General features: G+C 42.5%; 1 protein-coding gene across 8 annotated transcripts in view; it reads left to right on the forward strand.

The window, feature by feature from the left end:
- The window catches only part of LOC132157400 (protein delta homolog 2-like), a 34652-nt gene extending 21177 nt beyond the window's left edge, over window positions 1-13475 (forward strand). For 4 of the 8 annotated variants that reach the window (XM_059566744.1, XM_059566745.1, XM_059566742.1 and 1 more), the window contains exons 3-6: window positions 2373-2469; window positions 2650-2780; window positions 3739-3883; window positions 12095-13475. In XM_059566744.1, the coding sequence (XP_059422727.1) occupies window positions 2373-2469; window positions 2650-2780; window positions 3739-3883; window positions 12095-12860 (1139 nt within the window). In that variant the 3' untranslated portion in view covers window positions 12861-13475. The remainder of the gene's footprint in view (window positions 1-2372; window positions 2470-2649; window positions 2781-3738; window positions 3884-12094) is intronic. The other 4 variants (XM_059566747.1, XM_059566746.1, XM_059566748.1 and 1 more) reach the window with 2 other exon arrangements.
- The last annotated feature ends 204 nt before the right edge of the window (window positions 13476-13679 follow it).

The following is a 13679-nucleotide window of genomic DNA, read 5'->3' on the forward strand; positions in this document are numbered from 1 at the left end:
TGTTAATTATGTTATTAATGTTGAGAATGTTCATTTAAAGTCATCTGGGCCTGAATGTTCTCAAGACATTAGCGCAAAAATATTTATAACCATTCATGGTACGCTTTTTTTTTTATTGGAAACTTTTTAGTTGGATATTCATCTAACATTTTTAAAAATGATACTACTTTTTGTGTAGTGTAGAGAGAACATTCAAAAGTAACATTCCCATAACGTTCATATAACAATTTAAAACATTTTTAAACATAAAAAAAACATTCAGAAATAATATTTTCATGACTTACTTTTTGATTTGATTAGTGACCTAGAAATAGTTCACCAGGTTAAATTAATAATAAATAAATAATAGCTTTTGGACCCCACTGTGTATGTAAATTACCTTTGAGCAAGAGGGAGAATATTTTTCCATTCATGTCTTATTGAGCTGTACAGCAAGAATCATTACGAGAACAGATTCTCTTGGTTTGAAATGTTAAACTAATCCTGCAGCTGTCTGTGTTTAAGAGATTACGCTTCATGTTGTTGTTTGGGCTGCTCTCTGTTATCAGTTTGTACTTTTCAGCTGTTGCACTGATAGCGCAGGAAAGCCAGGCTTGCATTGTTCAAAGCTCTGTGTTTCCAGGAATACAGGTCTTACACTTGGCCAGATTACGTGGGAAATGCTTCCCATTCCAGCACCACTGAATGAATATGAGCTTACCCATGCATTGTGTCTCACATACCAGCCTTTATCTGAAATAGGCACACTATTAAGTGAGCATGTCAGATGGGGGTAAACAACCTGCTCGTAAGGGTACATGTGATCTGCACATTGATAATTATTCGCAACTTCCTGGCTATAAAGTATAATTTAGTCCATTTAGTGGAAACGCAGACGAGACGTGTGATGTAAGAGGCTGGCTGTGAGCACCGGGTTTGAAGGCATGTAGGGGTTGGGCCCTGGGCGATGGTGAATTCTTGTGATGTTCGGGCAAAGCTCATACGGGCGGAGACATGAGCACATTCCTCTCGTCCCACCGCACGCGTTCCCCTCGTGCCCATCACCACAGACACACGCGCTTCCTGGCCGTCCCCCAACACACACATATACACACCCTGCACTAACATCCACTGTAGCGCAAAACCCAATACTGGATAAGCACGGCCAAGAATGCTAAATCACTCAGTCGAGATGGTGATGATGGAGATCGGGGTGAATCATTTCCTGTAACACTTCATAAAACTTTTCTTTTAAAAGTACATGTAGATTATTATGGATGGAAAAAGAACACGCATAAACTTTCCACTCTCCCGGTCAGACTTTGATGAAAACCTGCTACAGTTTCTCTCTAAAATAAATAATATTTTGCATGCTTAGTCATTTTTATATATATTTTATTTATAATATTTATTTATAATATATATCAATATTTTATTACACACGTGTGTGTGTGTATATATATATATATGTGTGTGTGTGTGTGTGTGTGTGTGTACACACACACAATTTTATTTTATTTTTTTATTCTGGCAATTTTCATAACACCTTTTCCCTTCAGCATTTGTCCTCATTACTCTCAATAAAGAATGCAATTAGGGGAATGTTTTACTGTATTACTGTTAAAATTACTTCATATTAATCTGCAATAATGCACCGTACGTTTTCACCATCAGACTGACCAAGATGGAGTACTGATATAGCAAATGAAAGCGACAGTTCACCGAAGAATTTAAACTTTGCCGTCATTTACTCACCCTCATGTTTTTCCAAACCTGTATGAGTTTCTTTCTTCTGCAGAGCACAAAACGATCATTTGAAGAATCTTAGTAACCAAAGAGTTTCTTTTACCCATTGACTCCCATAGTAAGTCAATGGCTCCCTGAAACATTTATACAACAAATTATCTTCTTTTGTGTTAAACAGACGAAAGAAACTCATACAGAGTTGAAACAACATGAGGGTGAGTAAATGATGACACATGTTTCAATTTTGGGTGACCTATCCCTTTAAGATAACTAATTAAATAACAGTTTGTCTTCCCCTGATTGTCTCTCACTGAAAGTTTGTCACAATAAATTAGCTTTCCTTCAGGCAAGATCAACGTGCATGTGCATCTTAGTATGCACTAGCTGCTGTTTACCACACTCGACATGCTACATAAGCTGTTGAAAAGTGACACTGATCGCACATGCCTTCTACAAGTGACAAACTCTCACACACAAGCTAGAGCTTGTTATGTGATCTGAAGGACTTGTTGAATTTGAAGAGGAATTATCATTGAGGATTGCTGTTATGAAGTAACTCAACTGTATAATGGTCAAAGCAAAAAAGAAAGAAAATGAATAACAACAGGATACCTAACAACCTATTAAATGTACTCTTCTCTTCACAGTTTTATTTTCCTCAGTAGAAACATTTCCAACACCCTCGGCCAGTAACTGCACGTGTGAGCTCGGCCATGGAAAGTGTGCTGAAAGCGGTGACTGCAGGTGAGTGGGTTCATGAGAGTGAAATATGGGCTCATGTGGCTCTCAGGCGTCATGTTGTTGAAGTATATCTGACCTGTGCAAGCCTGTTCCCGCTAACTACTATTGCAGAAGAACACTGTAAACAGGTTAACAATACAATGAACATGGCATGCAGGGCTAACTCTTGCCTCCGTGTGGCAGGTGTGATCCGGGATGGGGTGGACCGCGGTGTGAAGACTGTGTGCGAATGCCCGGATGTGTCCATGGCACCTGCTATCAGCCCTGGCAATGCACATGCATGGACGGGTGGGGGGGACGTTTCTGTGATAAAGGTGATTAATCTTTGTAGATTAACCTGACAGCACTGATTATTCTGTTAAAGAAATGCAATATTATTTCCATGTATTTAAACATATACCCAAGAAATAAATGAAAGGGCATGAAAAAGGCTAGTCACAACCAAGGCTCTTTGGGAATACGCAACATTTCTGCAAAATCTGAAATATGTTTTTTCTGGGTACATTTTGCTGCACTTGTCAATTGGCACGTCCACAAAAGGCCATAAGCTATATAAACTTTTCTCCATTTTAGATGTGGGTTAACAAAAGCAAATGTAAGATACAGTAAAAATGCATTTGCTTAAGCAACTTATACAAGACTTTAAGCTCTTTTGTGGAGTGTTGGGATACATTTTTCACAGAACTTGCACCTATGTGCTGTACTAGGTGAGCTATCGAGCAAGTTTACTATGTCAGAAAACCATGCTTATGGAGCTGATTATGTGACACAAACATTAAAATGTATTTGTTTACACAACGCGCTGGGAAAAGGGTTTTGAAGTCATCACAAATTATTATTTTATTCATTGATAATTTCCCCTGTAATCATTTGTGTGAAAAAGGAATAAAAGTTGTTGGTGTTTTATTGCCACTAGTGTTCATTTAATCTGGAAACTGCAGAGAAATTTCTAACCCATTTTTCAGATATGTAGCCAGAGTCACGTATTTACAGTACATTGAGCATGGGTTGGTTATTTTAGTATTATTTAGTTTTAGTAATTTTGTTTTATATTAGTTTTCATATTTCTGTTTTACATAATTTAATTATATTTAAATATAAATATATAGGTAAATATAATTTAACCATATTTTTTATGGTTCTTAAACATTTTATTTTCAGGTTTTATTGTTTTAAGTTTCAGATTCTGCAACAAAGGTGATTAATTATTCATGACCTTAAGTAGCAAATGCTTTAATAGATCGACATAACAGCGCTGACTTGTTTCCGCAGATATTTACGTGTGCTCCAGAGAGCAGCCGTGTCAGAATGGGGCTACTTGCGTCTTGAATGACTCTGGGGATTACAGCTGCTTATGTCCTGAAGGCTTTCATGGGCGGGACTGTGAACTGAAAACAGGGCCCTGCCAAAAGACCAAGTAAGTGTTTTTTCCCCCTTTTTTGTTTTCTAATGTAAATGCATGTTTTGTGTGTTCAAAAACTCACCGGCCTATCATCACAATGCTTCAGAAGAACAGAGCGAGCCATTTTTAGCAGGACTTTCTGATTACAGCATTACAATGACCTGTTTTGTGTAAGATCAGTGAGTAATTTTTTGTTCATGATTTGACCTCCAAGTAAACATTTTGTTAAGCTGTGATCCTTAGTCTATTAGCACACAAGCCCAGACACACACAGGCAGCACAAAAGCCTGGTCAATTTGCAGCCTCCAGAGTGCAATCATGTAATTCAATGGGCTCATTACTGGCCCTGTAAGAGACTGCTAATACTGAAACGCTGCAGCTCGGCCCCCGCTGTTCTACCCATGAAGACCAAAACAAACTGACCGAGAGGTTTCCAGGGAAACCATGCTGCAGGACTGGACCAGTTGCTGCACAGTTTTATAGAAGACAAATTATTACTTGAAATATTACAGTATATGGTTTAGCCTGGGAACACAAATGTAATAATAATAAACTTTATTTTATATAATGCCTTTAAAAGAAGCATCTCAAAGCACTTGACATGCATATAGAAAATATGAAGTTAAAATATACACACAATACAGGCAGTAAAGAACTAACCAAACAATACAAAGTATTGTTATATAATAAAAAAAACAAAGGAATCACGTAAAAGCTACCCTTAAAAAGTAAATTTTAAGGGAAGATTTAAAAAACACTAAGGGATTCTGCATTTCAAATCTCAGAGGGAAGGGAATTCCTGCCTTAGGAGCCAAAAAAAGAGAAAGCCCGATCACCCATAGTTTGTTTGAACAGTTAAAAGACCAGCTTCAAAAGAGCGTAGAACATATGTAGGGGGTTAAAAGTTCACACCGATATTAAGGAGCCAAATTATTCAAGGCCTTATAAGTGAGAATAAGAATTTTAAAATCAATGCGAAAACTAACAGGAACTCAGTGCAATTTTTCCAAGATGGGTGTGATGTGCTCCCTTGCACGTGTCCTAGTATATAAAACATATAAAAAAATATGTTTTGACTGTGCTACGGACATGCGGATCAAATGTCAAACTGGCATCAAATATCACTCCCAGATTTTTTTGTTTAGTTTAAAATTAAAGCAGATCCATCCACACTTAAGGTTACGGACTCTGCTTTGCACAACTGGTGAGGTAAACCAATAAGCATCACTTCAGTCTTGTCACCGTTTAGACAGAATTTTTTAAACATCCATTTTTTAATCTCAGTAAAACATTGAGAAAGAAAAGACACAGGCATATTGACATCAGGTTATGAATCAGGTAGATCTGAGTGTCATCGGCATAAAAGTAAAAGTTAGGACCAAGTGTTCTTAAAAGTTGGCCAATAGGGAAATGTAAATACTAAAAAGCAAAGGGCCCCAAAACTGATCCTTGGGGAACACCCAGAGTGCACCACACAGACCTCAGACCCATCACAACTAACTGCTTGTGATCAGCAGAGTAGGACTTATCACTTAAATGTGGATGTGTTTTTCACGTCAAAGGTTTTAAATGCAGATACAACTAAGTAAATAAGCCATTCACAGGACTGGTTCACCTCAAAAGTGTAAACCTCAAGACTCTTTGTAAGAACAGTTTGGTTGAGAGTTTTGACCTGCTCAACATGGCTCAGCCAATGGCTTTACCTTAGGGTGAACTCGACCAATGGCAATAGAACAGGAAATCATAACGATTTTAACCATTGTGATTCCAGTACCGAGTCATTAAGTTTCATTAAAAAAACATTTTTTATGTACTTTTGAGCAAGAAATATTTATAGAAAAGAAATTGAATTTACATCATTCAGCAGTCTATACATTTAAAATACATGTAATACAGTTCTTTCAGATGGTGTTTATATAGGCATATTAACAATAATTTGTAGCTCAGTGAGTCTTTTTAATTTAGTAACCACTCCTATGATTCAGTGCTTTTCATTTACTAAAAATTCCTCATAATTTATATTTGTATTATGTATTTGGCAGCAGGGACTTAAAAGGATACTCCACCCCAAAATTAAAATTTTGTTTTTTAATCCTGTAAAAGCTTAGTTTGTCTTCAGAACACAATTTAAGGTATTTTGGATGAAAACTGGGAGGCTTGAGACTGTCCCATAGACTGCCAAGTGAATAACACTGTAAAGGTCCAGAAAAGTATGAAAAATATTGTCAGAATAGTCCATCTGCCATCAGAGTTTCAACCATAACTTTATGAAGTGACGAGAATACTTTTTGTAAGCAAAGAAAACAAAAAGAACAACTTTATTCAACAATTCCTTTGTCAAAAGTTTCCTCTGTCTCTCCATATCACCATATGCTGCGTATGGACTTCTGTATCAGCAGTGCCACAAGGATGCGCTATTTTCTTTCAAATCAAAGCAAAAATACACATAGAAACTGCGCATCCTTGTGGCCCAAGTATCCCTTTAAGTCCAAAAATACTTCCGTTCTGATGTACAGTCGTGGCCAAAAGTTTTGAGAATTACATAAATATTGGAAATTGGAAAAGTTGCTGCTTAGGTTTTTATAATAGCAATTTGCATATACTCCAGAATGTTATGAAGAGTGATCAGATGAATTGTATAGTCCTTCTTTGCCATGAAAATTAACTTAATCCCAAAAAAACCTTTCCACTGCATTTCATTGCTGTCATTAAAGGACCTGCTGAGATCATTTAAGTAATCGTTTTGTTAACTCAGGTGAGAATGTTGACGAGCACAAGGCTGGAGATCATTATGTCAGGCCGAATGGGTTAGAATGGCAGACTTGACATGTTAAAAGGAGGGTGATGCTTGAAATCATTGTTCTTCCATTGTTAACCATGGTGACCTGCAAAGAAACGCGTGCAGCCATCATTGCGTTGCATAAAAAAGGCAAGGATATTGTGGCTACTAAGATTGCACCTAAATCAACAATTTATAGGATCATCAAGAACTTCAAGGAAAGAGGTTCAATTCTTGTAAAGAAGGCTTCAGGGCATCCAAGAAAGTCCAGCAAGCGCCAGGATCGTCTCCTAAAGAGGATTCAGCTGCGGGACTACTAAAACTATCGGGCTCGCCCAGTTACTATTGGATTCTTCTATTACCCCCATGTCAAGCATAGCGCCTAATTCAGCCTGAACTACTTTTTTCTTGTGCTCAGGTAAGCGATACGGCCGGCTGCGAACTACCACGCCCGGCTCGGTCTCGATATGGTGCTGAATCAGGTTAGTACGGCCCGGTAGGGACGAGAAGACGTCGGCAAACTCTGCCTGTAATTTCGTTAAATCAGTGAGTTGGGACGGCGAGAGGTGATCTCCACCTGGAGCCAGGTCGAGGGATTGTGGTTTGATATTCGCCTCTGGTCCGAGATCATCCTCCCCCCCAATCACCGTTGCCAACATCACTGATTCCACCTCATTCCATTTTTTTAGGAGGTTGAGGTGATAGATCTGACGGGACCCGTTCCTATCGGACCGTATTACCTCATAATCGAGATCTCCGACTTGTCGTGCGACCTCAAACGGTCCCTGCCACTTAGCCATTAACTTAGAGGTTGACATTGGGAGTAATACAAGTACTTTCTCTCCCGGTGCAAATTTGCGTAATCTAGTTCCCCTGTTATACAGCTGGCTCTGGCGGTCCTGGGCTTGTAACAAATTCTCCATTGATAGCCGCCCCAACGTGTGGAGTTTTGTTCTCAAGTCCAGCACATACTGAATTTCGTTTTTGCCCTGAGATGGTCCCTCCTCCCAAGTTTCTCTGAGTACATCCAGCACCCCTCGGGGCTGGGGTCCATAGAGAAAGCTCAAAGGGGGAAAACCCCTTGGAGGCTTGTGGGACCTCTCGCACAGCGAATAACAAGGGCTCTAGCCACCTATACCAATTTTTGGCGTCTTCATGAACGAACTTACGGATCATGGATTTAAGTGTGCGATTAAACCGTTCGACCAGGCCGTCGGTTTGTGGGTGATAGACGCTAGTTCGAATCGATGTAATGCCCAATAATCCGTACAGTTCGCGTAGCGTACGTGACATAAACGCCGTGCCCTGATTGGTGAGGATTTCTTTCGGAACCCCCACCCAAGAGATAAGACGAAACAGGGCATCCGCAACACTTTTAGCTGAAATGTTGCGGAGGGCCACTGCTTCAGGATATCGTGTTGCATAATCAACTATGACTAATGCAAAGCGATGTCCTCGTGCCGATCGCTCTAATGGCCCGATGAGGTCCATACCAATTCTCTCGAAGGGGACCTGCATTAAGGGAAGAGGGCGCAAAGGCGCTTTTGGGGTTGCCGGTGGGTTCACCAACTGACATTCCGGACAAGACGCGCACCACCTGCGCACGTTGCCATGAATGCCCGGCCAAAAGAAACGGGTCATGAGGCGATTCAGTGTTGCTGCCTGTCCCAAATGGCCCGCCATACGATTAGAATGAGCCGCATGGAAAAGCATTTCCCTGCGGCTCTTCGGAATTAACAACTGGGTTGTATTCACTTTTGTCCGAGCGTCTTGGGTCACTCGATACAACGATCTTTTAAAATGGCAAAATACGGATAGGTGAGCGGGAGGGCAGGTTGGAGAGGCTGGCCATCGATGGAGCGGACCTGTTGAAACGCATGTTTTAATGTCTCATCCTGAGACTGCTCCAGAGGAAAGTCATCACGCTCCGAGAGAATCAGTCTCCCAATTTCGTTCGGTTCCTCTGAAGCAGAACCCAGCGGTCCTAGCTCAGTTTCTCCCACCTGTACCCACGCGGTCTCCTTCCGTGCCTTATTTCCCCAAGAGGCATCCGCACATAACGACCCCAATAAAACCGTAAATGTGGGCCAATTCGTTCCCAAAATTATCGGATGCCGGAGGTGGGGACTAACCGCCACCTCTACACTATGCTTTTGTCCCCGGAATTGAATAACAATTGGGACAACCAGATACTCTACCACATCCCCGTGTACGCACCGCACCTTAACCACGCGTCTTATATCCAATGCCCCTGGTTGAATCAGGCTTTGATGGATTGAGGTTTGGTTACATCCTGAATCCACCAAGGCCGGATATTTACCCCCCTTGATACTCACAGGTATTTGGTACTCGCCAACCTGACCGGGGGTGACCTGTGTGACGTCCGGGACCCGGATCATCGTCCCCACCTCCATCACTGGACACCTGTCCACGAAATGCTCCGGGTCCCCGCAACGCCAACAGGCGGGGCGGGACACGAGGAGGGCCGGGTGGACGGGACCTAGGGAGGGGGACAGGTCGAGAGAGAGACGGGGAGGAGAGAGAGGGAGATGTTAGTGGTTCGCCGACCCCTGGGCACGCCACCATGTGGTCCTCTGCTAGATGGATGGCCGAGTCCAGCGACGTGGGATGGTGGCACTGGACCCACTCGGCGGTCTTCTTTGGAAGCCGAGCGATGAATTGCTTCAGCACCACAAGGTTGATGATATGCTCCACGTCACTTTCCTCGGCCAGTAGCCACTTGCGGCAGGAGTCCCGGAGCTGCTGGGCCATCGCGAAGGGCCGACCGGATTCCCCCAGGTCCAGGGAACGGAAGCGCTGGCGGTGCTGCTCTGGGGTCCGGTCGACCTGCTGAATGATGGCCCTCTTTAGGTCGTCGAAGACTAGGAGGTTCGCCACCGGTAGCTGTTGTGCGGCCACCTGGGACTCGCCCGAGAGCAGGGGGATGAGTCGGACTGGCCATTGGTCGCGGGGCCAGCCGCACGCTTCCGCGGATTTCTCGAACAGTTCTAGGAATACTTCTGGGTCATCTTGCGGTCCCATCATGTGGAGGGGTAAATGAGTGGGAACCGCGGGCGGTCCCGTGCCCTCGGCGCGAACCTCCCGGTCGATCCAGCTCCGGAACCTCTCACGGTCCTCCTGCTGGGCTTGAAGGATGGCGTGGAATCGCCGCTCCTGATCCGTTCTCAAGTCCAGCAGGGCCTGGTGTTGCTCTTGATGTAGGGCCGCGAGGGATGAAATAACGTCCGCAAATGGCGTAGAGGAAGGACTCTGCATAGCGGCGGCACTCCTTCTTCCTTTCCCGGGTTTCGGCACCAGTGTAGTAAGTTCGTGGGAGGAAAGGAAGAGGACAAAGGGGTCGGCTGGACTGCTGACGTATTTATTAACTCAAAAATAACTTAAAGTTCACAAACACCAAATGGTGACTTTTACTCTGACATCAACACAGACACGTTCGCACAACACTTCCGGTTTACTCGTTCTGGTTCCCGTTTTCGGTTCACGTCAGCAGTCCGTCTCTCTCTCGACTGCTTCTGTCTCTCCTGGCGTTTTATACTCTCTCCGCGCCAATTACTGAAACAAGAAACAGGTGTTGATAGTTTTTGCCCAAACCACTCACTTACCGCTCGTCTCCTGATTCTCTCTCCCGCTGCAGTCTTCGCTAAACCACGCCCCCCCCCGCCACAGTCATATTCTCTGATGAAGCCCCTTTCCGATTGTTTGGGGCATCTGGAAGAAGGCTTGTCCGGAGAAGAAAAGGTGAGCGCTACCATCAGTCCTGTGTCATGCAAACAGTAAAGCATCCTGACACCATTCATGTGTGGGGTTGCTCCTCATCCAAGGGAGTGGGCTCGCTCACAATTCTGCCCAAAAACACAGCCATGAATAAAGAATGGTACCAAAACACCCTCCAACAGCAACTTCTTCCAACAATCCAACAACAGTTTGGTGAAGAACAATGCATTTTCCAGCACGATGGAGCACCGTGCCATAAGGCAAAAGTGATAACTAAGTGGAATTGAAATTTTGGGTCCATGGCCTGGAAACTCCCCAGATCTTAATCCCATTGAGAACTTGTGGTCAATCCTCGAGAGGCGGGTGGACAAACAAAAACCCACTAATTCTGACAAACTCCAAGAAGTGATTATGAAAGAATGGGTTGCTATCAGTCAGGATTTGGCCCAGAAGTTGATTGAGAGCATGCCCAGTCGAACTGCAGAGGTCCTGGAAAAGAAGGGCCAACACTGCAAATACTGACTCATTGCATAAATGTCATGTAATTGTCAATAAAAGCCTTTGAAACGCATGAAGTGCTTGTAATTATATTTCAGTACATCACAGAAACAACTGAAACAAAGATCTAAAAGCAGTTTAACAGCAAACTTTTTGAAAACTAATATTTATGTAATTCTCAAAACTTTTGGCCACGACTGTACATGCATATCTGAATGCATAGCATTTGAAAGTATACTCCTTTTGATAACGTGACCAAACTCAGGCGGTTGCAATATAAACACTACAAAGTTTCATCTCTATACTAGTTTTGGTACCTTTTTAGTTGCGGGCAAGTGTTAATCTAGTCACAAAAAAAAAAGTATTTTGTCGTCACAGCCTCCAAAAGTTTGATGTTCCATCTCTTCAATTCAATTCAAGTTTATTTGTATATCACTTTTTAAGATACAAATCATTTCAAGTAGTAGCTTGTCAGTGGTGACTGTCAGTTTATATGCATATGACAGACATTTTCAGAAAAATTAATACAAGACTTAGTCAACCAGACAATGAACACTATTAACAACAATTATTATATGATGCAATCACACTTGTAGCAATATTTGGTCTTCAGCCAATTAGTGGAATAAAAACAATCAAGGTGCATGTGCATGCTAAGCATACAAAGTATGAATAATTAAAAAAAATTGACTTACATGCATACAGTAAGTGTATACTATGCTGATGATGAAATTTGTGTCATACTCACTGCATGCACACCCGTGTACACATAAAAACCTAAGTATACTTTGGCCTTTATGTTGCATTCAAGATATACATCCATCAATTCATGAAATTTTTCCGTTCTAAAGAGGGGGTGTCCCAATACAATTCATTGGTGTTTGGTGATGGGTTTTTGCTCAAGATCTTCATTTAAAGTCACACCAGAGGAGTTCAGCTGGGATAAGGACTTGGCTTTCTGAAGTCTAGTCAAGTTCTTCCACACTGACTGAATCAAAAAAAATTTAACCTTGCCTTATACACAGAGGTACCGTCATGTTAGAATAGCAAAGGGTCCTGTCCAGACAATTGCTATGTGATTGTATTATATCTTTAAACATTAAGGTTTGTACTCATGGAAATTACTAAAGTAGCCAAACCTGTTAATTAGAATGGGATGTTCCAATCTGTTTGGCAATACAGTGTATTTTCAATTCTTACGTTTACTGCTGCAGGTCCCCCTGCAAGAATGGTGGTCTCTGTGAGGATCTGGGTGGTTATGCTCCAAAACTGTCTTGTCGATGCCTGGCTGGCTTCACGGGGCCCCGCTGTGAGACCAACATGGATGACTGCCTGATGCGCCCCTGTGCCAATGGCGCCACCTGTTTGGATGGCGTGAACCGTTTTTCTTGTCTGTGCCCTGCGGGTTTCACCGGCCGTTTCTGCACCATAAACCTGGACGACTGCGCCAGCCAGCCCTGCCTCAACGGAGGACGCTGTATAGACAGAGTCTCCACCTTCCAGTGCTTCTGCTCTCCAGGGTTCACTGGAAGAACTTGCGAGATTCCCGTGTGGGAGTCAGGACCTCAAGCAGTGTCTCCATTCAGGGGCGAAGGAGACATAGTTATGCTGAGCAAACCTGCCCCAGTCAATCGGTCCCATGGGACCACTCCTAATGGGGATGAAAGACGGTCGTTCAAAATCTCAGTGGTGACTCAGCATGGGGCAGAAGGGCTGTCAGAGCTGCAGCTCATCATCTTGCTGGTTTTGGGGGGCATGACTTTGGCCATGGTGGCACTAACAGCTGGTCTGGTGCTGCGCGGACATTGCCAGGACCGATCGGCTCGCTGTCAGTGCAGACTAGCTCCCGCTCATCATCGCCCATTCCACCGATGCCGAACAAACTCTGTGCCTGCACAACAGGAATGCAAAATCAGCTTCCTCCAGGCTCCGGCTCCAGCTGAGCTTGAGAAGAAGAGGCTGAACACAGACATCATTTAGCCACAGAAATCATGCAGCTGCTCTTGTTGAAGTAAAAGACCCCTTCTGACCTCTCAAAAGATAAAGACGGTACTCATTAATCTGAGAGTTGGTCGCTAAGAAGCAGGTGGTCATATCCAGAGGATTACACAGAAATAAAGAACCAATTAGTTGTGTTATTTTATTAAAGATGCCACAAGTGAGGCATGAACTGCTGAGGGAACATTAGGTCAGCGAGAGACAACATGAAATCAATAATACCCGTACCTGGTTTTGGAAAAATTTTCTAAAGATAAAAGAGATGCTTGTCTTTGTAATATTTCATCCAAAATGTACTTACTCTGCCTCCGAAAAAAAAAAAAGCTCTCACCAAGCATTACTTTTGCTGGAAAACTTGAACCATGGAGAGTCGGAATCGATTTCCTCCCCCAAATTTTAGGGATTTATTTTTATATGAAATGAAAATTTTTGTTTCTGGTATTTTATTTGGGTCTTTAACCTTTTTTCCTCAAAGGCACCATAACAGAAAAATGCTTTCTAGCTAACAGTAATCATGTAACTTTGGTCACCAGGTGCTAACATTTTTAAGACTGAAAAAAAAAAAAGGTTAACATTACAGTAAGGTTACTTACAGACTAACGGTGAAAAATTTTCTGCAAAAAATTATTAAAGGGATAGATTCTTAACTCAAACCGTTGCAATCTATCAGTCTTATAATGACAGTCAATGGGCTGCATGGCTTTGAGAATAAAAAAGAAATTAAAATACACCGACCAAACCAAATGAAACCCTGCGCTCTTAAGACACAAAACAACAGGTATTTATTTATATCATTTTTTA

The sequence above is a fragment of the Carassius carassius genome, chromosome 14 (assembly GCF_963082965.1).
Source record: "Carassius carassius chromosome 14, fCarCar2.1, whole genome shotgun sequence".
Taxonomy (NCBI): Eukaryota; Metazoa; Chordata; class Actinopteri; order Cypriniformes; family Cyprinidae; genus Carassius; species Carassius carassius.